The following is a 25,987-nucleotide window of genomic DNA, read 5'->3' as shown; positions in this document are numbered from 1 at the left end:
TGCTCAAATAAATTTGTTAGTCCCTAAGGTGCCACAAGTACTCCTTTTCTTTTTGCGGATACAGACTAACACGGCTGCTACTCTGAAACAGTAAATAGAAAGATTGATGATTTAGAATGTTTTAATTTAAAATATATTGTATTTCTCACTAGATTTAATCCCTCATAAATTAACATTAATTTATGTGGTAAGGCCATTATACAATACCCATATGCATCAGCAGCTATACCCCATGTCATTATTTAGATAGCCAAAAAAAATTATTTAATGGGCCAGAAAACTATTGCACCTTCCTTTTCTTTTTAGAAGTGATGTATTTCTTCTCCAGCACTCCCAACCAATATTCTTTATCCTTGCTTTGTGTTTCAATTGCAATATTAAGGCAATAATAAATACAGGAGAAAAATACATGTTATTAAATTATCTGCTTTATTTCTTTAATTTTAAATAAATATTACTGCATATCAAAAGTATAGAATTTGACTTTCTCTACCTATTATTCATTATGATCAAGGTCCTTGCAATCCTACTGCATAGAAACCATCTGTCACTGTGTGGTCTAGCTAGGCTCTTTGGCCACAATGGCATAAGTGTATCCTGATTGGAAAACTACTAGAAGCAACCACACAAGATGACTAGAGTAAGGTTCTGTGCATGTGCTGTGCCTTCTCAGTTCTATATATGAAGAGGAGCGTTCTCCCAGGTAACTGACAGGCATAGGTGAATTAACCAAAAGGCAAACATGTGGCCCTACTGCAATATTCTTGGCTGACAATTTCCAAAAAAGCTATTAGCACTTAAGAAATATTCCTGTAAGACTGATTTCTTACTCACATGTGCTACTAGGCCAAACAGGGTTCAGTCATCAGATTGATACCACCCAGGAATCTCCTCCAATAAAAGTAAGCTTTGTTTTCTAAGATTTCAACTCTGTGGAGTCTGTTTAAATTCTGCTTGACATCTGTGCATAGTAAGAGACAGAGGATACAGGATCTATAGAAAGCTAATTAGTGACAACCACATTTACCATCCCAACTAGTTCTGCACCCTGCTCCCTCCTTTATGTCCTTTTGCCTTAAGATATTAGTCTTGTGGATCAGCTGACCCACTGTGAAAATAATTGATGCAATTGTAAGGATCTAATGCATCTCTTTCTACCACACAAACACAGACCAAGATTTGGCTGTACCTTTTCTGAATAGTCTCCTCAAAATAGATATTTTCATCATTAAATATATTAGATCAGAATCCATGAAGATTAAGGCACATTCTACAGGAATACATTAACAAATATTGAACATACATAGAGCAAAAATATTTCTTTTTATATACACACACGTACATAAAATAAAAAAATATATATAATTCAAAGTTACATGTCTTGAGGACTGATCAAATAAAAAGTGCTACAGAAAGTGCAACATACAGTACTTTGAATACAGAAAAGCTTAACAGTTCACAATTACAGTGCATTCAACTGATTTTTTAAAAAATAATTTCTTCACAGATAAATATTTACTGCTAATCTCCCCAAAGTAGCAGGGATTGGGCATTAATTTAAACCCAAGAACAACACTCATGAGGTAACAAGTATTCTGTTTAAGCTGTAAAACATGACAAGAGGTGGATTTTCAAGTGGCAATAGTAAAAGGCCAAAGACCCAGTAATTAAATCAACCCAAACAATAATCCCTCTTAAATGAATTAATTGTAGTGACCTATTGCTCTTATGAAAGGGAATGTATACATACAAATGAGGAAAAAGAACTAGACATACAAAATTACCCTGAGCATTATAGACCAGAAAACAGATCCTGCAAGGTCAGTGAAAGTTGAAGGAGTTCATCTTTTCACAGAAGGCTCACCACACTGTGTAGAATAAGATCCAGGATAATAACACTGGTAGCCAAAATGAAAACATCACTATATCCAGAACTTTCAAAATTACATACTTCATATTGTGGTTCTACTTCAAAGCTGAAATGTCTTTTTTCATATTTTCAAAAACTTAACTATTCTCAGTACACAAAATGATTTCTCATGGATTAGAGATATCAGTATAGAAAATACCGTACCGGACATCAAAGAGATTGGAAGAATTTCTCCAAAAGGAAAAAATATTGTATATTACATTTGTTTGATTTGTTTAACCAATAGAAAGTAAAAAACTCTGTTTAAACACCATCACCCAAACTTTGACACCAGGGGTTTTGTTCAAAAGGCTTAGTCCTGCCTTGAGTGCAGGGGACTGGACTAGATGAACTCTCGAGGTCCCTTCCAGTTCTATGATTCTAAAACAGAGCTAAATGCAATAGTCCCCTTTTCCTTTGGCTTCTTTCTCTTGATATGTGGGTTGAAGTCATTGGATCATCAAAGAAAGTTTGTTCTCGGACTGCTTGCAGCTGTCCAGTATATAAATGTAGGATTTCAATATCCACTATTCATTCTCTTAACCTTCTTAAACAACCAAATATCAAGTACCATGTAACTAAACAGTGGTTTCTAGCAAATAGTCCATTTCATCAAATGTATTCAGGGTGTTTTTGCTATTACTTCTTGATGTATCTTGAATTCTGTTGTAACCTAAAAAAAAAAAAATTTAAAAACTTTCTATTTACATTATTTTTTGCAATAATTTAATTTTGCATATATTCTTTTTACTTTTTAAAATGGAATATTGTATTTGTTAAAACACATTCATTTATTTAATCAATAAATTGTAGATTAGTACCATAACTTGTATGAAACTGTTTTATCCCTGTCCGTTTGACCATTATTGAGATTTTTTCCCCACCTAGTAATTATAAATATTTCTAACCTTCATGTACTCACATAGCGAAGACTGGGGCCAATTGGCTAGAAGGTTAGCCAATAGTACCGAATCGAGGAATTTCCATACTGAAACAGACCACTGGTCCAACTAATCTGGTATACTGCATTTGCTGTTGGTCTTTACCTGTTGCAAAATGTTCTAACCTCCTATGAAAATGTATTTAAAGTGGCTGCAGAGTACATAGCAGGTTATTTAAAATAGTTTGTTTTTTTCCTTTGTAACATACACCTGTCCTGCTAATCAAATCTTTGCAAGAGGCCTAGAGCAAAATTTTCAAAGGTATTTTAGGTACCTAAATTAATTTCAATGGGAGTAAGGTACCTAATTTACTTAGGGTTTTTTTGTAAATCCTACTAGGTACCTATCTACATTTTTAGGCACCTAAATAACTTTGAAAATCTGGCACCTACATATTTATGACCTTAATCCTGAAACTTGTTATGAATACGTGGATCCCTGAACCCCATGGAGCCTGCCCAAAACAAATTGTAGGATCAGGGTCTAAATTTCTATTTATAAAGCTGAACTGGAAGCATATTAAGTTTCCTACCTATTATCTTTTAAGTCAACATAAATTTGAAAGAAGGCAGCTTCCCATAAATCTGTGAGGAGCAGGGAACCAGGCCTGGTGGAACTTTTTATTTTCCTTTGAAATTCACCTGCCCAAAATATTGATGTCAATACATCTTGTTTACTAAATTCATGTTTATTTATCTGGTATATATTTCTAATCTCAGTATTATTAGAAGTTAGATTTTAGCAACATTCAAGTTTAAAGATGTAAAATATATATTTAATCCCTAAAAAGAACAAAAAAATCTTTAATACACTAGTATATTAATATAAAGATATTTTTAAGTTAACAGTACCTGTTGGCCCTGGATCTTCATTAATAAATGAAACATGTGTTTTCCATTCAGTCCATTTCACTTCATTAATCCTGTTTATATTGTATATAAATTGTGTTATTAGCATGAATTATCTCCAGTTTCATAGCTACACTTCCTCTTTTGTTTTTTAATTATTTCTTGGAATTGCTACGGTAACTCATCAATACACATTTTACCAGTATGGAAAGTATCTATGTATTTTGCAGCATTATGCATTGTATTTAGCTGAGAACGTTGCTCATTGAGCTACTTTATATTTTCATTCATTGCAAGCATACGTTTGGAACTCACATTTCAGATGTGAATATGTGTAATAAAATATTCTGGTACTATTTTGTAGTATGTTAATCATGTTAAAGAACAATCTATTGTAAATATAATTAGTTTTAAATTAACATTTATAAGAGATTACAACAAATTAACATTCACAGCAAATAGAGATTTAGTAAGCGTGTATTAAAATCAAGTATATATGAGGAAATTCCCCTTTTTGCCTACAAAAAGATGAATCTTGTATTTATAAAACTATATATTCCCATCTTTTACTAGCAATTGTTCACTGCAGAATATCCCAAACTGGATTTTTGCACATTGTCACCAATTCTGATTCTGCTTACAAAAATCGACACAAAAGAAGCAGAAATATTATTTTATAGATTTAAATGAAAAATATTTTACAGTGGCTGTTCTGAACAGACAACCCTGACAGTGCATTCAGAGCAGACTCACCAAACAGTGCTTGAGTGTAGTATTACCTTAAACATACTCTTGTGTCATTTTCAGCCACTTTACACAGTTCTCCCAGCTGGAATCTTTTCTTCAGATATTTTGGTAAAATTTTTTCAAATTCCAAAATGGTCCTGGCTCTCTAGTAATAATAAATAGTTAGTAACAGTATTGGAGTGTTCTTAACCACATTCAAAATTAATATTTTCTGCTTCATATTAGCTATTTCACATTTTAATTTTCAGAGTATGTTCCATTATTATATATTGTGCATCCACCAACAAATTTTATATTGAATACTGACATCAACAGTAGTAAATATAATTTAATACTGAGTACAAATGGTGTACTCGTACCATTGGTCGGTACAAGCAGGAAGTCTAGAATTTCCCCAGTTACCCTCAGCTAGGGGAGCTACACCCAGATGGGAGTCAGGAGTCCCTAGTCTGGAACCTGTACTAGAATTTAAAATCCTCATGCAACTGTCTGGAACAGCAGCGCCTCCCTATCAGGGAATGAGGATCCAGACAGTCTACATAGGGCACTGAAGAACATGCACACCCCTATCCCGGCAGTGTGAATTTTGCAACTCTAGGTTGGTACTATCTCCATCTCCAGTAGTAGCAGGACCAGAAGGAGAGGAAGCAACTTACCACTAGACCCTTTCAACCCTTCCAACAGTGGGACTGGGGGAGAAACAACTCAAGTCCTGTCTTTCTCCCTTTTGGTAACTAGGGACTTTGAAAATTATATGGATGGCTTTGAATTAGAGTTTAAGTTAATGCAGTATACATGAAATCAAAGTAAATCTATATATTCTGTAGGTCCTAAAATAAAGGTGGGAGGAGACATTACCGGAACAAAGCCCAAAATGGCTGGCACATCAAGAGCGAAAATCATGAGTTGCATGGGAGTGTATGGCATTAAAATCTGAACCATAAAACTACTATTAAACTTTTGTTCATAGTGGCTTATGCCAAATTACAAGATCAAATATTTCACACAGTTACACTAGTGTAAATGTTGAGTACTCTAATGGTTTTTGTCCAACTTGTCCATATAGTATCTATCACTGTGGTTTCTATTGAAGCGACATGACTTCAATGGTGGTACTCCAAGTTTACATTGGTGTAGCTCAGAGGTGAATTTGGCCTACAGCATCTATAATTTATAAGTAAGAACAAGACTGTGTGGCTGGTGAGGTTCCTGTCAAATTAAACTTTAAATATCATCATCATGATCTGATATTTTCTGATTTCAGAGTGAAACTTTGTAAAAGCATCTGGGTCTTGACCAAGCCAAAGAATTAACTAAGGTCTATGGCAGGGGTAGTCAAAAGGCAGACCACAGGCCAAATTCAGAGCTCCTGACGCTTTTGAATGGACCAGAAAATATTTGTTTTATTTATTATTATCATCATCATCATTATTATTATTTTCTCTGGAATCTGAACCTTGACTATAGCTTGACAGAAAAATTTGGACCTTGTTAAAAAATAGTTGATTACCCCTGGTCTATGGTTTAATATTGCAAACAAACCTGGAGTCTCCAAATGTGTTCACTCTCTTTAGAAATATTTTCCACTGTTTCTCCCATTAATGCAATCAGCATGTTCAGAAGGAGAACAAAAGTCAATAATACATAAGTTATGAGAATAAGAAGAAACAGCACAGGATATTTTGAATTCTGTTGGATCTCCAGATCTCCCAGTCCTATGGTAAGTTTAAAAAGCTCCATCAGAACGGCGCCCAAACTGCTGTGGGTATAACATTTACTGTCATTGGGGCATGTATCAATCAATGCAGCAAGAGCTAAATAAGAAGCAAATGAAAAATCCATTTTAGTTATCATAATATTTTGCATTTATATAACATCTTTTATACCAAATAATAAAGTACAATATAAAGAGAGACAAATGCAGCAACTGTCCAGCAACACACAGCAACAGAAGATGACAGTTTTGCAAAGGAAGTTAAGAATACCATATTCAGTTGAAATTTATGGGCAGTTTAGCTAGACAGAATGTAATTATATTCATAAGTATTTAGCCAAAACACTAGATTTAAACACTCTTACAAAAATTGTTATGGATTTTTTAATATCCACAACTAGCACTTGACATCAGCTTGAAAGAAGTAATGTTCTGACCATCATAATGTTGTTCTTATTCAAAATAGTGCAAAAAGCTTTTACTCACACAAGATATCAGTGCTTTTCTCCAGTAACAGTCTATAAATTATACTTACCTACGCCAAACCCCAGCAAAAACACGATGTATACAACCAAAAATTTTAGCACATCCTGTAAGATCACCTAAAAGTAAAATGTTATGATTAATACAATTTCAGAAAGTTCTCTTTTCAGTTACATGTTTTGCAGTGATGAAGATGTGCCAGAATCGATACGAGAGTGGTTAAATCTACTTATATTTTTAAAAGTGATCACATTAGAATCCGATGAAGTGAGCTGTAGCTCACGAAAGCTTATGGTCAAATAAATTTGTTAGTCTCTAAGGTGCCACAAGTCCTCCTTTTCTATTAGCAAGTGGGACATTTTGAAAAGTTAGTTGGCCTGATTCTCCATGATTTGACCGGTTGTCTTATGCATTAATGTGTGTTAAACACATTTTTCATAGAGTTACATTCACCTCTTGATTAGAGTAAGCATTACACTGTCTGATTCAATTAAATATCATAACTCCATTAGCTGAAAAATACCATACGATTTAGAGATTTAAAAATAAATGTTGCATAATTTGAACAAATTAGCTAGTTATCACTATTCATTTTTTTAAATTGCACAGTACATTCTGTTGAAATAAAACACATCTTAAAGAGAAGAAACTGGAAATTTCAGTGTGGATTACTTAATATATAAGCAACATCTAAACTGCAGAATGTACATGAGTTAGATAATACAACTAGAGTAAATAGATAATATAACAAGAGTTAAAAATTATATACATGCCTTTTGGATCATGACACTATAAATTCCCATGGATTGGAAACCCCTGGTAAAGTACAGCATATTTGCCCATCCTAGTGCCATAGCCAAGACAAGACACACCAGGTGTTCTTTGTAGGAAAACAAGTACAAGAAGACAGAGAAGATCACAAGCACTGCTTGTATAAAACTGTTGAAAAAAAACCCATAAATATTGTAAATACTCTTAAACAACACAGAAATGTACAAAATATAGTGGAAAATATAATGCAGAACTTCCTTATTTCAAGTTTCACTTCCAATTTCACTTTCCACCTTGCATCCAAACTGTGCTTGTTGTGGCTGGGGAAAGCTATAAAGGTAGCTCTATATCACTTTTTATTTTCCTCAGTCCTGGGGCCAGCCTAGCCCCCAGCGTAATTTAGAGCAACTTTAGGACTGTTCTAAATTACGCCTTGTGCAATGTCCCCCAAATGATCATTCCAGAGTCAGGGATCACAGAAACGCAGCATCACTTTGACTACACCCTCTTTCCCCAGTCATACCTCCTATGCCAGGAATAGGAAGGGGTAGTATAGGGCCAGCTATGCTGGCTCTAAGCCACTTAGGGATTCCTGTACACTGGGGGCATCCCTAGCAGCTGGCTAAGCCATTTCTTTGTTAACAGAGCAACACATAGAAGATGGAATGGGTAATCAAAATCTGGCTAACTGACTTGTTTCTTTATAAACAAAATAAAATTCTCTATTTTGCAGTGCTTACAAAGATAAAAATAGTTTGTATGTACCAATCCACAATATTGTTACTGGTCAGTGAATGCCAGAGATATACCTGGTGTCTTACAGTAAAACTGCATATAAAATTATGTTCTTTCCTCTGACAACTGACAGTCTAAAATAACAAGTGAACAACGGTTAAAAGAATTCATTTTCTGTGAACCAAGGAAATGTAACTGACAGAGCGCATGTTATTTCAGAAACAACAATTTATATGCCAGACTTACAATGCAAAGTGGAACCATGCATCTGACAGAATTGACTGAAGATCTGAGGGTCTTAGCAGAAAGATGGCTACACTCTGTGTAGACAGATATATATAAACAGATTAAAAAAAGTAAAAATTAAAAGGTGAATAAAAATTCAAAACCAACTAGTCTACTAAAAACAGCTACAATATCTAGAATTTCATTCTTTCTATATTGTTTGTGCCTCTGAAATGCTTTTCCAGATTTTTTAAATGTGTCCTGATTTCTGCTGCACTTAAAAGAGTTTAACAGTTAACTTTACTAATAGATGTTACTAATAAATAACTTTAAATGTCTTCCTGGAAAGTAAGTCAGATGTGCTTGTCCTTTCTGATATAGATCCTTATTCAATAATGTACTTAACACAGTACTTTAAGTGCATGAACAATCCTATTTACTTCATGACCTTAAAGTACATAGTTTAAGTATGTTGCGGAGTAAGAATTTAGCATGATCATCATATTTCAAATCCCATTTTGTTCTCAGTCTTTCAAAAAGGAAGGCCTCACATCAATTTCATATAATATCTTACAGTTATATTAGTATACATTTGGACCATCAAGAATGATTAACACATTTATGCACAATTAGCCATTAGCCTAGTAATTGTACGAGAGACATTATGAAACATATAAGTTATAAAACATATAACTTATAAAATGATCATCAAAATTGTCAGAATCTTTACAAATCCACAAAAGATCTTTATGCATACAATTATTTTATATTAATTCTGAAAGTGTCTCACCTCTTTTATGGCTAAAAATATTGCTGCTATCATAATAAGCACTTGTGCCAGCAACTGCAACCATCCCAAGTTACGAGTCAAAGCTAAGGGGTAGGGCGGTGCCTGGAAAAGAGGGTTAGAAATGAATTGTGGGAGTTTAAAGCTAGGTATTTGAAGGCACAATAAAGTAAAAGGTCCCAGACAGAGGACCCAGACCTTATAGCCCTCTGTGTGCAGAAATTCCATTGAATTCAAGCAAGTGCTCTCCATGGAGGACTTGCAGGATCAAACTCAAAATGAAGTCAGATTATTTAATATATATACTTATTCTTTCTCAATTATTAAAAAATATAACTTTTAAAACCACAGCCAGGTCCACACACTGTTATGCATAAACAGGTTTTGTTTTTTTTTGTTTAATAACTCAAATGAATTTCTCTTCTCTCCTCATTGTTTTGTTCCCCCTTCAAGTGATAAATCCCTGGAGGGAAATTCTGGCCCTACTGACGTCAGTGGTAAAACTCTCATTCACTTCAATGGGGCAATGATTTCATCCTAGAATCTCCAGTTCTATTTTTGATTCACCAAACATGTTAAATCTGAGTTAGGGAATGTTACTGCATTTTGAAAACAAAATTCTATGAGATTTTTAGTTGCTGCACATACCTCATCTCTTCGGGGTCTATAGTAGGAAACGAGCGTTAACATTATGTTGTATATGAAATAAAAACAACATGACATAAAGAACATGTGCCTTGCAAACTTTTTCCATTTCATTCTCAGTAGTGAATGCAGGGGCTCCAAAGTCAACATTTCATGGCGGTTCTGTAGAAAAAAAAACAAAGAGAAAGCCAAATTTGTGACTTGTTAGAAAACTGGAAGTAGGACAAATAAAAAAAATATCAACTATACGTATTTTAAACATTTCATTTTATGTCTCTTCTTGTCAGTCTAGAAATACCACTTTGCTCAATGACCCGTGCGACAGCTCCTCAGCTGGTGCGAATGCGTATAGTTCTACTGAATCCAGTGAAGTTACACCAGTTTACACCATGAAGATCTGCCTGAGATGATTATCTGCCAAATTAATTCGATCTTGTTCTCGGGAAAATGTGATTGTGTTAAAATCCAAGTGTTAACTTCCATACCAGTCTCCCAACAAATTATGTTTATTTTTCAGGAATTGCCACTTTAATAATTTGAATTTTAGCAACATGCCAAATTCTGCTTTTAAATAGTGACAATTTCTTTATGCACTGCTTCTATGCATAAAACACCTATGCGTATAGTAAATTTACAAAAAGAAAAGGAGTACTTGTGGCACCTTAGAGACTAACCAATTTATTTGAGCATAAGCTTTCATGAGCTACAGCTCACTTCATCGGATGATGAATACAGACTAACACGGCTGCTACTCTGAAACCAGTAAATTTACAGTTTACTGCTTATTATAAAAAGAAAAGGAGTACTTGTGGCACCTTAGAGACTAACCAATTTATTTGAGCATGAGCTTTCGTGAGCTAAAGCTCACTTCATCAGATGCATACCGTGGAAACTGCAGCAGACTTTATATATACACAGAGAATATGAAACAATACCTCCTCCCACCCCACTGTCCTGCTGGTAATAGCTTATCTAAAGTAATCTTCAGGTTAGGCCATTTCCAGCACAAATCCAGGTTTTCTCACCCTCCACCCCCCCACACAAATTCACTCTCCTGCTGGTGATAGCCCATCCAAAGTGACAACTCTTTACACAATGTGCATGATAATGAAGTTAGGCCATTTCCTGCACAAATCCAGGTTCTCTCACTCCCTCACCCCCCTCCAAAAACCCACCCCCATACACACACAAACTCACTCTCCTGCTGGTAATAGCTCATCCAAACTGACCACTCTCCAAGTTTAAATCCAAGTTAAACCAGAACATCTTGGGGGGGGGGGGGGGGGTAGGAAAAAACAAGAGGAAATAGGCTACCTTGCATAATGACTTAGCCACTCCCAGTCTCTATTTAAGCCTAAATTAATAGTATCCAATTTGCAAATGAATTCCAATTCAGCAGTTTCTCGCTGGAGTCTGGATTTGAAGTTTTTTTGTTTTAAGATAGCGACCTTCATGTCTGTGATTGCGTGACCAGAGAGAGTGAAGTGTTCTCCGACTGGTTTATGAATGTTATAATTCTTGACATCAGATTTGTGTCCATTTATTCTTTTACGTAGAGACGGTCCAGTTTGACCAATGTACATGGCAGAGGGGCATTGCTGGCACATGATGGCATATATCACATTGGTGGATGTGCAGGTGAATGAGCCTCTGATAGTGTGGCTGATGTTATTAGGCCCTGTGATGGTGTCCCCTGAATAGATATGTGGGCACAATTGGCAACGGGCTTTGTTGCAAGGATAAGTTCCTGGGTTAGTGGTTCTGTTGTGTGGTATGTGGTTGTTGGTGAGTATTTGCTTCAGGTTGCGGGGCTGTCTGTAGGCAAGGACTGGCCTGTCTCCCAAGATTTGTGAGAGTGTTGGGTCACCCTTTAGGATAGGTTGTAGATCCTTAATAATGCGTTGGAGGGGTTTTAGTTGGGGGATGGGCTATCACCAGCAGGAGAGTGAATTTGTGTGGGGGGGTGGAGGGTGAGAAAACCTGGATTTGTGCTGGAAATGGCCTAACCTGAAGATTACTTTAGATAAGCTATTACCAGCAGGACAGTGGGGTGGGAGGAGGTATTGTTTCATATTCTCTGTGTATATATAAAGTCTGCTGCAGTTTCCATGGTATGCATCTGATGAAGTGAGCTGTAGCTCACGAAAGCTCATGCTCAAATAAATTGGTTAGTCTCTAAGGTGCCACAAGTACTCCTTTTCTTTTTGCGAATACAGACTAACACGGCTGTTATTCTGAAACCTGCTTATTATAGTATCCTTGCCTCCCAATAATATTTTCTTTTAAATAAAGGATATATAGGATATCAATTGATTATCTTAGAGACAAAATGAGGTGTGCTGACCATTTTAGATGTCCCAAGAAGAAAACTAAACTTAAACTACAGTACAACAAACTAATGCCCCAGATGCAGGCCAAACTACTTCTCTAGTTCTTCTTTGGGATCTGGACCCAGGTGCATTCCTAATGGGACTTTGCATGAGCACAAGGATTTATGCTAGTGGCTCCTGCTGAAAGACTGAGACCTAAAAGTTATATTTTTACTAGTTTTTCAAGTTCTCGAGGTAATTTATAGGTTAAAAAAGTAAGTGAACGTATTGCTGGAAAATATATTGACTTAAAAAAATGACAGGCAACTTACACCAATATTTGTGTTATAAACAATAATCTCCAGTAATGAGTTGTCTGCAGTCGTATCTAGTTCTGTCAGGTCATAAAGAGAAGACTGAACAGGACCATAAGCCCAATCTGTGAATTTTCTGGAAAGGCTTCTTTTTGGCTTGTCTTTTATTTCTCTACTGAGAATGTATTTCAGAATCTAAAACATTAACAGAATCACATGTAAGTAAATTAAGTCTTCTAAATGGAAGTGAGAATGTGTGCACACTTGCCAAAAATGTACTTTTTTCCGAACACATTTGCCAAAATGGCACAATTAAATGTATTTTGTAATTCAATTAACCTTTTGGTAATTGAGGGGAGGCATTACAGATGACCCATCCCTGGGAAATAAATACAGTTTTCTTTAATTGCCTTGAATTTTCTATTAGATCTGCAGTTTTTCCTAATGAAAGCATTCCATTGCATACTTTGGTATAACTTTTCTTTAACTGGTGACTTTCTAATTTATCCCTTGTTAATCATTAACCAGGTACTCCAAGCTTTTGCTTTCAGAGATCCAAATTCTACTTTTTGTTATAAATCAGACTAATTCCATTTATTACCCTATAGTTACACCTGTGTAAGAGAGAACATTATGTAATTAAGAAATATTAATGTGTGCTATCAACAGCCTTTGATAGTATTAAAACCAAAAGAATTTTAAAAAAATTACTGTTCACCATTTATGCTATGTTATTTGTTTAATTTTTGTATTTCAGCTCAGACCATGCCAACAGACTATTTAGTTTCAGGTCATCCTGTGCTAGTGCAGAACTCCGGTGGCTGAGTTGCAAATACTGCAGGAAAAAGTTTAAATTCAAACAAAACTGATTTTTAGTTTATTTATCATTAAAGTATTTCTATTAATGGAAGTGTCATGATATTATAAGGTGTGCTACGCCTCCGACTCTTTCAGAGTCTTTCTGGGAGTATACCCTTCTCAGTGATAGTCCCTGGGTCTCCACTCCACTTTGCTCAAGGGGGAACCCCCAATCTCAGAGTATCAGAGTTGTGGTCCGTGGCTTCAACACCTGTTTCTCACCATGTATGCTTCACTAGGTTCAAATGACCTTGGACTCCTGTTGGATAATTATCCTCTTAGGAAGATATGCAATCATCAAGGGTGCGTAAGATTGAATTTTTAAATAGCATTTGTATTTTGTAGTAATACCCAATGAGCATTGAGGAAAACCTGTGAGAATCTGAGAGGCTGAAACAACAGAAATAATGGAGCAGTGATTTACAGTAAATAATCTTACCCAACCAACTACCACTAATTTACAATACAAGATAATCACCATGGTGGACTGCAAATTTGTGCACCTCTGGTTTAAGTACATGTAGGCAACCTAGACTCTGTCCCTCTATTTAATTTCTTTCGTAGGATATTACAATAGAGCCTTACCTCTAATTTTCCACTTTTTGCAGCTAGTTGCAATGGAGTTAAACCATCTTTATTCTTCATTGTCTCTAAAGTTCTGCTCTTACTTTTCAATAGAATCATGTCATACATTCTGATTACAAAGTCATTTTGTGTTTTAAAATCCTCTGCTACAGTGACTAATGCATGCAGTATATTGTTTCCTCGGGAATCTTGTGAGGTAATATCAGTCCTCCTATTGTCCATCAACAGTTGAACTATATCTGGTTGATTAGTACATGCAGCTAATGCCAGTGGAGTTTCACCTAAGAAAATACAATGCACAATAACTATTAATTTTCAAATATTATGAGTATCAGAAATGTATTTGAATGATTTTGACATTTTTATGAGATTAAAACATGTTTACAAATTAAGGATAAGATTGATTACATTACATTATTTTACAAAGAATCAGTTTACATGAAATTGTTATTTGAGGAAAAGCTACAATTACACAATAATGCACTTTACTGACGATTTCAGTCTTTACAAACAATTGCCTTTCAACTATTTCTGAATATTTGTAATTCACTGTACTGTGGAAAATTGCTTTCTATTTACTATGTTGCTCTTTGTAATACAATTGGTACTGCATGTTACATTTCCCAATATTTGATATGTTATTTCAGCACTTACACTAAATGCCCAATTAACAAGATAAATATACACACTTTCTTGTCTTTATGTGATATGAATAGATCTATGGACAACAATATTTTAGCCTGCACTCTGTTTACCCACTAGTTGTACTTTGTGTAAGTAATTCATCAAATTCTCTCTTCTCTCAGGCAAGTATTCATTCTGGAAGCATGAAGAGTAATTAGTCCTCCAGGATTCTGAACTGCAGTGTTGCTGGAACGGAGGTTTCCCTGTGAGTTTGGATTGTTGGTTTGTTTGTTTTTCAGCTAGGTGGGGTTTTTTAGTTAGTTAGTGTGGCAATTGAAATGAATGGAAAGGATTCCCATTGACTTCAATGGACTTTTGGTCTAGTTTTGTATGTACAATAGATGTAATTTGGGTTATTATCGACCTATCTGCTTATGTTGCGTGCATCACAGTGGAATCTGAGCATCTTATGAGTAATATCAATCTTGCTTTTTTCCTTCTGAGCCTGTAGGAGAAATAACTTGATTAACTGGTAATTTGTGTATGGGTGAAAGAAACTGAGTGTTTTGGGTACAAGAAACTTATTGAGGTAAAGCAAAGGTTATGAAATTAGTTTTGCATTTAGTTCTGAAAATGATGAGGCCCATGGCCATTTTTAGATTTTGTGGGAGTTTGACAGACGTGCCTTCTGCACTCCTGAACCTCCCCTATTGCCTGATAGTTTCATTGTTCTAGCATCCCAACCCAATTTTTCCATGGAGATCACATTTCACTTACCAAAATAAAATCCCTCATGCTTGTGTTTGGGGTTAAAGAACACACCCTGTGAATGGGCATTGACATCTGCTCCTTTTTCTATGAGGGTCTGAGCAATATCGTATTGTCTTCTTTCAATAGCAATATTTAGAGCTGTCTGGCCTGCAACAACATAGACACAAATCTTTAGAGTATAAAGTCCAGTTTTTGTATCTTGTACAGTGCTGAGCTCAATGATGATGCATAACAAATAGCAATAATAATTAATAGTAATAAACAATCATTTAATTGTCTTTAGAATGTTTCAAGAAAATATTAACTATATGTTGAGGCATTAAAATACATGCAAAAATATACTCTAAATGGCTACTGGATGGAAATACCTTTGTATGCTTCTTCTGTGTACTCTGCGTTGATAAGCCTTTCCAAAAAACTATTTTCTTCTCCAAAGGAGAGCAGCATTTTCACAATTTCATTTGTGTTCTGGTTGATGTTCAAAAGGGCTTTCATCAGACAGGTTTTACCAGTATCTGAATCTGTTAATTTTTTCATCAGATAATCTACAAAATTTGAATTTTATGATTGAATTACATTAGGTTTTATTATGTTTTAAGGGGAATAGGAAGAATTCCAACCTCATGTTATTGGGAAACACATGCATATAGACTATTCCCCAAACTATTCTACATCTATTCACGCTATTAATTTAACTTTATATTCCATATGTACTTAGTGAAAGGACATATGTATTCATGAACAAACAAACACTAGATGGATGTATACATTACTGACATACTACAATTCTGCCAATACATAACAAACCCTGAAGTCCTTAGTCCTTATTCAGTCATAACTCTCATTGGCTGAGCTAGGTTGACTCTCAGCTTTGTGTTCATTCCTCAGGATCACATGCATCTCAGTTCAGCAAGAAGGGGGAAAAGAAGCTGGCTATATTTAATTAGCTTCTTTTGCAGCATTCAGTCAAATCCACCCTGAAAAGGTACAAATATTCATGCTGGTGTGCTGTGCCCCCAGAAATCACCTTCAAGGTTGCTTCAATTGTTTGCCAGTAGGTGACTTATCGGGGGCCTGACCTGACTATTATATTAATGCTACCCATGATATTCACCAAACACCAGCTTGGGATGCAGAGCTTAGTTGCTCATGTATAAAACCATTACTCAATTCTCTTCCACACATATGGTACAAAATGAGGGACTGTGGATACTCTATACAGCTTACCTTGCACAGTCATGTTTCTACATGCATTTGACCTTTCCTTCACTTGCATAAGCAGACATTGTAATTCTTCTATATTCCCCTCAGATACTGCCCGAAACATATATTTCTTCAGCTTTTTTCGGGCATTGTTCCGATGACCTCCTTGCAACATGTTTGTACTGAATTAACAAAAACAAACAACCAAAAAATCATAATTCTTGGTTAAATTTAGCTAATACCAATGTGTTTAATTTCATTTCCATCATCTCTTGTTTATTTAGAAAAATAAATGTTATGTACCACAGGTTAACATGTCATCATTACAAAAGAATGTTTGTGTGTTCCTCCAAAAATAGTTACAAATAATTTATTTGGTGAGAAATGGCTATTAAAGCAATTTTTAACTTAATGTAGTATATAGTTAACCTTTTACAAGTGATTTTTTTTTATTCTCATGTAATGAGAATAAAATTCAGCCCTTTGCACTCAAAGCCAAAGTAATTTGGCTTTCTGGGGAGCGCTCAGAAGAGACAGAGTGGAATTCAAATCCTACAACAAAGGGGAGACTACAGGGCAGTGGTGCAGCCTCTCCACAACTGTTGTTCCAGCCTAGAAGGTAGAATGTAGGGGCTGTTGCCTCTTTGCAACCCCTCTGTAGAGGTGTTGGGCTACTGGATCCATGTAAGTGCAAATCCAATAGCCTCTTCCTGGCCCATCTTCATCAACCACCACAGTAATAAGTAAATTCAGAGTCCTCCCTACACCACCACTCCACTTGCACCCATCTTCACTGTACACAAAGTACTTGTTCTGCTGTTGAGATGGTGGAAGGAAATTTCATCAGTTTTCAGAATATTTGCTGAACGTTTTATTACAAAACTGATATGGCTTGATGATATTCTATATCAATGAGAAGAGACCTGTTTCCACCAGTATGCACTTCAGTGTGGCTGAGATTTGGATGAATCACTTGGTAGGTCCTTCTATTTTGCAGATTACGACAAATTTCTGTCACAGACTATTGGATTTATCTGAACACTGTTCCAAGATTGTCTAAGCATTCTCCAAGAATATATTACCAAATTCAGTATATAAAATCCCTGAAGTCCTGCTTTTACTGATTAATCTTGTACCTAGTAATTAAAGTGAGAGGAAACTCATAGGATTTTCTTCATATCTAGTGCACAAAGTCTATTTTAAAATAATAATAACTTACATTTATATAGGGTCTTTCATCCCAAAGGATCCCAGAGCTCTTTACAAACTATATGTACAGGAATCACTTCACCCACCACTGAAATGCAGCTGCCTGTGGGGTGGAATGTGGCAGCTGTTTAACAGCGCGCAACAACACTATACAACAATTTAGGATAGGAAGTAGTAAGGAATGCCATATCCATTTGCAAGTGCAGGGGGAATTTAAGTAAGCAGGACACATTAGTTAACCAAATTAGAATTTGGCCAACTCTGTGGCTAATATTTCTATGCTGCAAAAAGCAACATGGGATCTTTAGTGGCCAAAGTTAGGGTTTCAGGTTTAGACGGCACATCCAACAGAACAAAGGTTCCTAACACCACTCTGGAGGATCATTGCCACCTACTGAATCACCAACACAGCTCTTCCTTCAGCACTCTGGGGTATCCTTGGAGGTTTCCTGTTCCAGTGCTGACTAAGCCCATCGCTACCAAATGAGGTTTTCCAAAAATCACCCCAGCAATTATATGTGGTTATTCTTTAGAAGTTAAATAATATGATATTTTGTTTGTTCCATCCTCCCATACATCTCTCGCTCTCTCCCTCTGTCTCTTAGGATGGCTGAACTGAAGGGCAAATGCCACCTACCTACATCAACTGGGTGGGGGAAATTGATGGGACTGATGGTGAAAGATGGACAGTCCCAGTAGCAAGGAAGGGAGGCACTTGCAAAGGGACAATAGGTAGCTCCTCTCATGGGAGAGTCTGGCACCCATTGGCCAGCTGGGGCAGAGGGGTGGTGATTGGACAGCATTCCCCAGCTCCCAGGATTTAGCCCAGTGCAGGGGCCATGTGAAGCCTCTTTCAGCTCCATTCCAGCACCCCACACTACCCACTTGAACTAGGAATGGGAATCCAGCCGGACAGATGCTGTGGGTCTAGCCAATCACCTGTTTAGGGGGTCAGGAAGGAATTTTTTTCTCCCATGGGCCAACTGGGACCAATTAAATGACTGATATATGTGGGTACGGATATGGGCGGGTAGTATCCCTCCCTTGCGTTACAAGTTTAATAAAAGTTGTGGCCTGCTGCTTAAATCCGTGTGTGTGTGTGTGTGTCCTCATTTTGCTGCTTGTGACCACATCTATATCTTCCACCCAAATTAATAGTTTTCTATGTAGATAACATCTTAAAGTAGTTTGCTTTTAAGAAAGGATTCTACAATGAAAAGCGTTCAGTTACCAACAAATAGTAGTGGTATTTGAGCACTGTACTTGCTCACTGCTCAATGTGTATGGCATTTAGATGCAGCATTTTCTTCAGTGAACTAGGAATCAGCAATTTTATAGGCTCTGGCTTTCTCTGATCTCAGATATTTAAGATGAGGATGCATGATATACACTTTCTAAAGAATTTATTTATTGCTGATAAGGCTCAAATGTATAAATCAATATCCCCTGAAGTCTTATGGGCTCATTTTTAAACCACGACAAGAAAAAAAAAATCCGTAAATCTACTCTGTCATATACTTAATCCATAGAAAACACACTACAGAAATACATTATGTCTCCACTTACCAATAACTGTCTATGTTTGTGGCATACTCAGTAATATCATCCTGAAGAGATTGTGGGGAATCCATATCTTCCCCATTTACAGATGCACTGTAGAAAATACAGAAAAGGTTGAGTGCTTAAGTAGGAGGACATCTTGGCAAACTGCACTAAGACTCATTCGATAATGGGAGGCGATATCAACAAAAAAGCTGAAATTAATTTAATTTGACAATGTGCTTTTTAATACCATCATTTAACTCACTCTGTGTGTTTTAAAATATAGGCCAAAAATGAAAAGACTTTCAGGATTTTATCATGTTAACAAGTTTTATATTTGAAACCCTACTTTGTGTTTTTCTTTTTATTTCACTCAGGCTCCTAATGTTGTATTTGTCATTTCCACACTGTTTTTAATCACATCACTCTTGATACTACATTGTAAAGCCTACACTCTTCTTTTTTCCATGTGTTCATTATTAATTTGACATTTTCCAGAAGACAAATATTGAAATGGCTACTCTACAGGGGTTGCATACACACGCACACTTGAACTGAAATACACAAAGATTTACTATACAGTATTCTGTGGCAGTCGCTCATTCAGTGTTTACTGCTGACTTTGGTGGAAGCTTTGCCTATAAGCAGTTCAAGACGGGGCTAAATATGTGTTTGTACAATAAAACAACAGCTGCAATGGAGTTTGTATTTAGTAAATACTGTACCTCCTTTCCAGATTTTCTCAGTGTTGGGTCTGACTTAAAGGACCACTAGCAATTACTTTTTCATAGGCTGGGTTTCTTTTTAACTTGCTTTTGTAACATATTGAATGCTGATGAAACATCCCAGCCTAAAAATTCAGAAGACTGAAATCTGCTATTTATCTACAAAATGGATACAAGGACAATAGTGTGAGGCTTCCCACACTACCCTACAAATGTTCCTCTGCCCTAGCCTAGAGGGACCACCCTTAAAATAAAGATGGTGCTTCACATTCTATTCCCATTCATTCTGATCACTCTGCAGAAAAAAACAAGGAATATAATTATGATGATTTATTTATTTATTGGTGGTGATTTGGGCTCTAGTCCTCTGGGAACGAAAACAAGCTTGTCAACTAATTCCATATAAACAACCAAATAGTCATTGAAAAAACAATTGGTCATTATTAAGCTGGCTTTGATTCAATTTATATTTTGCCATCCAGCCTCTCCTTTCATAATTTTAAATTTGCCCCATTGACACCTAATAGAAATAACCACTGAAAATCTTGAAAATAGAATGGGTCTTTCTGCACTCATTTTTCTTATATATTTGTCATAAATAGCTTTTTTTCAATTTCCTGGGTACAGTCATGTCTCTCTTTTGTTTGAAACATTTTTGGCTATCACCAATACAGATGGCAGAAAAGATCTAACAGGGATTTTTGTTTACTTGTGCTCCCTCTGCTGGTTCTGCGGCAAATCGGGTTACCATAAGCCCGACACAACCAAGTAAACAGTGGGGTTTTCCCCCTCTTAATTAGAAACAAGTTGCTAAAAAGAAAAATCATTCAGACTACAGGGGACTTTATCAATTTTAAGACTGGCCAAATTTTGGGCCTAAACTATTTAGCTGTGGCCCTTTTAAAATAATGACAGAAGTGTGAAAATTCAGGATTAAGGCACTCACTGCAGGGAAAATGCTAGCCCACTGAAGTCAATGGAAATTTTGCCCTTGAGGCAACCAAAATGAGAGGCCACTTTTGACATTTTAGCCTTGTCGTCTATGCAGAACTTTCAAGCAGTTGTTCAAACATAACCATGTTTGCAATGTGGTTAATGAATATACTGTATATTATACATACCATGGGCGAATATTTGAATCCATGGGTTTTGAAAATACAGGAGGAGATGTCTGTCTTGGAGATGAATTGCTTTCAAAGCCTTCAATTTCAAAGAAAAACTGTGAACTGTTGAATACATTGTGTTGAAAGTTTATTAGTGGAAAAGCATGTCAAAACGTAATATAAACATAACACAAAAACTGTGCACATGCCCAGCTCGGACCAGCTTTAGGTACAGGTGATATGCTGCATAGCTTCACATCCGATGAGGTGCTGAAATAGTGTTTACCCTTTTTTGGTACTGGAAGATCCCCTACCAACACATGTGGCCAACCAAGCATTTTTAATCCTTTGTGTTGGCAGACAAGGCAAAAGATTCTGAGAGGTCTTTGGGAGACATGGCACCAAATCCGGACATTATCAGAGGCACCACTGCAACCTAGAGACAACTTTTATCTGGGTTTTGTGCAGGTCACAAAATGTTACTGTAACTCCAAAGAATACACACGCATAAAATGCACACACTTGCACACTCTAATCTGTTCACTGAATCCTTTGCATTGTAGCCATCATCCTTCCATCCAAGAAAAACTGGGGAGGAATCCCGCCTCAACCCACTGACACTGATGAACACTTAATGAACCAGAAAGGTTCAGAGAGCACATATTAAACAACACAAGGCCTTTCCACCATCTAGGACTAAAATGTGCTACCTCAGAATATAAACTATATTTAGCTAGTGCATTGCAGTTTATAGACAGAGTGGAAAAAATAAATGAAATCTGAACAACATAGCATAAGGGTTCATGAGGAACTCTGATGGCCAGCTTTCTAAAAGCATGGAGAATTGGTAGGGAGAAGTAAATGGTTGGTGTTGCTAGATGCCATTCAAACAGCTGTCACATTTTATCTATGATGGCTGAATTTTATTGGTCGGTGAAATGACTTCTATATGAGCTATAATTTGTAAATTGGCTTTCAAAATTTCTAAAATGCTTTGAGAGTCACCTTGAAAAATATACTGGTTCACATAATATGTGACATACTCAGTAGGGTACTAATTATTTCTCCTTTTTTCTAATTCCCCTCTCAAAATATTCCGATGCAGTTGAAGCAAGCACCCTAGTGTCAATTTACAAAATGCTGCTATGCTGCTGCTTAGCAACCTGTGGATGTATGTCAAAAATAGTGTGATGTAATATCATCCCTAGTTAACATAGTTTCCGTCTTTGGAGGAGGAAAGTGTTAATACACTGCATGTGGTATTTTAAACTTAAATGACCTTTTATCATTTTGTATGTGCATGCAAGCGTATTCCACAACACAAAGGTTAAAATACCCATTATATTTAACAGGAATGTGTATCTGAAGTTATACTGAGGATAAGTGTTGTTCATAGCACAGGAAGTACCTAGACTGAAACAGGGCCCTATTTTGCCATTACTTACACACCATGAACCAGATTCTCAGCTGGTGTAAATCATCATAATTCCACTGAAGTCTGAGCTTGGCACAGTGGCTGACAAAGGATGGAAGAAAGGTGGCTTTATGCCACTCTTCTGTGTCCCCTGTCCTGGGATGTCTTGGGACGGCCCTGACTGGCAACCAACTGTATATTGCCTCAATGAACCTTGAGGGCAGAAAGGAATGCCCAACTCACGTAGCACTATGGCCCTGTCCTTGATACAGTCCCTGCATTGGGTGGGAGGAGTGGGAACTCCTTCAAGGGCTGACTATGTTAGCTCAACACCAAGAGAGAACTGTCCTATGTTGGGGGAATTCCCCAGAGCAGAATTGCTGTCTTCACAGCTCCTTTATGTCAATATACCTGGCACAAACGAGCCACAAGGCAGTAATGAATTGGGTCACATGTATCTTGGAGGTTGGCATAACGTCATGCCTGAAGCCGTTCCTCTGTTCTCTGGGGAAAATGGATTCTCTGAGACATACCATGAGTAAAAAAATTAGTAACTGCCAACGAATACCTATGTCCTTACTGTCAGGAAGTGTGGGGGAGACAAGGCCCTGCACCCCCCACTTCCTGCGATTCACTGTGACTCTCAGCCAGCCAGTAAAACAGAAGGCTTATTAGACGACAGGAACACAGTCCAAAACAGAGCTTGCAGGTACAGACAACAGGACCCTCTCAGTCAAGTCCATATTGGGGGGCAGCGAGCTTGGACCCTGGCCCCGGGTCTCCCTCTGTTTCCCCAGCCAGCTCCAAACTGAAAACCCCCTCCAGCAGTCTCTTCTAGCCACACCCCCGGCTCCTCCTTCAGCCTTTGTCCACTTTCCCAGGCAGCAGGTGTCACCTGGCCCCAGCCCCGTCCTGGGTTCAGGTTACATGCTCAGGTATCATCCCTCAAGTGAAGTCACACCCTGATATCCTACCACCAATGCAGACAGTACCACTAAAACTCCCCTGCAACATCCCCAGGTCAACCCTCCCCACTCTGTCACACTTACATATTCAAACCACGCCACAGGAAACACTAGCCATGAAAGCAACCTAGTTATGCTCCAACATCATTGCAGCACTCCTCCCAGGCCACATGGAGATCTTCCTATATTTAATGATGTGCCTTTAGTTAACGCATATCTCATTGAGTTAAAAAAGGTAGAAATAAATTGTACTTTTTACAATATATATTGCCAAAATAAAGTATAAGAGAATGAGACATGTTGCTTAGGTGAGAGTGAAATCACCTCCGAGCTTGCCAGTGATGGTATACCCAAGGACTGAAACGTTTAAAAGCATTAGACATATACCAGTAGAGAAACATATAATTAAATGGAGTATGTTAATGTTTGTAATTAAAACTCATGTGATCTTTGTTTCTTATATAGCAGGAATGTTTGGTGCCACACCCTAGCTCCTAATGTAAGATGGGAGAGGTTAGTAATAAGCCTAAGGTTATTACTATGGATGCCAAAAGCCTGAATCTGGTAAATGAACTTAAGCAACTTATGATTAATGGCCACACATATTTGCCAGTCTTCTGCAAATTTGCTTCTATTTGAAACATTAGGTATATATAGTGACCAATTCAGACATCCTTCCTGTTGCCCACATTGCACTACAAACACTGATTCAAATTTAGGCTTATGCAGGACTACCCTTGTACTTTGGAGGGCCAATGATGCCAGACGAAGGGGACATGGAAAAAGAAAATCAACTGGTCTTATTTCCCCATCTGGATTTAATGATAGAGTGAGAAGTCAGGCCAGCCCGTGAGTTTTCAGATTGTGACAGCTGCTTGCATCACTTCTGCTTAAGGTGATCACTCAGATCATTAACAAAATTATCATGGATGCTAAAGCAATATTAAATTATCTTGGGGCCTTTCTGATTGGGCTATATTTTGTGTTGTGCAGTCAACAAAATTAAAGGAATCAGTTGCAGGATCAAAGTTTATAAGCCAAATTAATCCCTATCTTGCAGTAACTTCAGTGACTTTGGTGGCATTATATGAAGGATGAATACAATCACTTGTATTGTATTTCTCCATTCATAATAGACAAAATCTTTAATCAGAATATTAATGAACTAGTATAAAATATGCATAAAAATAAATATGGGTGATATGGGTTATTAAGAATGAAAAATAGAGTGAATTGAACATTTTACAGAAAATCTCCATGTATGAAGGTTTTTCTGGGTATTTCTCACCACATGCTACACCCCTTACCACTCCCCATCTCCTTCCACTTTTGACTTCACACCTTCTTGTATCAATCCATATGTCCCTATACTTGAGAGAACCTCTCATTTCTTTTCTGCCAACACTGCTCTCTTCTTTAAATGCTTCCTTAAAACCCAGATTTTCCCTAAATGATCTCATTACAAACTCACTCTAAACCTTCCCATATTTGAACTGTTGATCTTTATGAGGCCCCGATCCTGCAAGCTCATACATGTGGGCTGACTCCAGTGCCTGCAGAGAGCGAGCCTCATTGACATGAAGCATGAGCTTGCCAGATAGGGAGCCTGAGACTGTAAGCTCTTCAGAGCAAGCACTATGTCTTTGTCCACATTTCCTAAAGCACTGTATACATTTACATATAAATGCTTATTACTACTAATAGTATCATAAGTACATCAGTTACTTTTTCAGCATACACTACGTTCATCAGAACTCTCTCATTCATACATTCCATGTGTGCTGTCAGCAATTATTTCAATGTTAGTATCTGCTGTATGAAAGATAATAAAAGGTTTTACAAATAGCACCAATCTGCCATGTCTAATAAATTGTCTAAGGCTGGTCTTGTGAAAGTATTGTGTTCTACCTTTTCTTTGTGGGAGTGTTTTCAGTCGGCTTTTTCTCCTGGTGGTTTGTAGTGGGAGGACCTGATGTATTTGTTCTCTTGGCCATGAGTGGAATATTTTCTTTGTTATCTTTAATCATGTTTCTGTAATAGATAGATTCATAGTTATTTATCTTCATTTTAACACATCACATGATCAGATTGACTATTTCTACTCCTTATGTACACTAACACAAATCTTAATTGTAATATTTTTCAAGGTTCTTCATTTGCAAAAGATGTACTATTTAATATATTGGGGATTGAGATTTATATATTGTGGTATCTTTGATTAAAATAGATTCCAACATGAGCATCATCAAGGATGACATAGAATCATAGAATATTAGGGTTGGAAGGGACCTCAGAAGGTCATCTAGTCCAGCCCCTTGCTCAAAGCAGGACCAATCCCCAACTAAATCATCCCAGCCAGGGCTTTGTCAAGGAAGGAGATTCCACCACCTCCCTAGGTAACCCATCCCATGACATGATACCACAAGTCCAGGAAAAGTTCAGAAACAGAACGCCACTAGTTGTCACCTTCAGCCCCCAACTAAAACCTCTCCAGCGCATCATCAGAATTCTACAATCTATCCTGAAAAATGATCCCTCACTCTCACAGATCTTGGGAGAC

At 36.9% G+C, this 25,987-nt stretch overlaps 1 protein-coding gene across 1 annotated transcript; it reads right to left on the bottom strand.

The window, feature by feature from the left end:
• Nucleotides 1–2,487: 2,487 nt before the first annotated feature.
• TRPV3 (transient receptor potential cation channel subfamily V member 3) lies at nucleotides 2,488–25,454 on the bottom strand. Its single transcript, XM_077836929.1, has 17 exons — nucleotides 25,336–25,454; nucleotides 21,067–21,171; nucleotides 19,245–19,331; nucleotides 16,494–16,651; nucleotides 15,635–15,811; nucleotides 15,273–15,413; nucleotides 13,872–14,152; nucleotides 12,447–12,623; nucleotides 9,809–9,967; nucleotides 9,164–9,265; nucleotides 8,395–8,468; nucleotides 7,416–7,581; nucleotides 6,695–6,761; nucleotides 5,988–6,259; nucleotides 4,478–4,590; nucleotides 3,702–3,772; nucleotides 2,488–2,582 (listed from the first exon to the last, which is right to left on the bottom strand). The coding sequence occupies exons 1-17, from the start codon at nucleotides 25,452–25,454 to the stop codon at nucleotides 2,488–2,490; spliced, it is 2,364 nt and encodes a 787-aa protein (XP_077693055.1).
• Between the last annotated feature and the right edge of the window lie 533 nt (nucleotides 25,455–25,987).

Source organism: Eretmochelys imbricata, chromosome 17 (assembly GCF_965152235.1).
Source record: "Eretmochelys imbricata isolate rEreImb1 chromosome 17, rEreImb1.hap1, whole genome shotgun sequence".
Classification (NCBI taxonomy): domain Eukaryota; kingdom Metazoa; phylum Chordata; order Testudines; family Cheloniidae; genus Eretmochelys; species Eretmochelys imbricata.
Note: the sequence above shows the minus strand (reverse complement) of the source record. Positions and strands in the feature narration are given on the sequence as shown.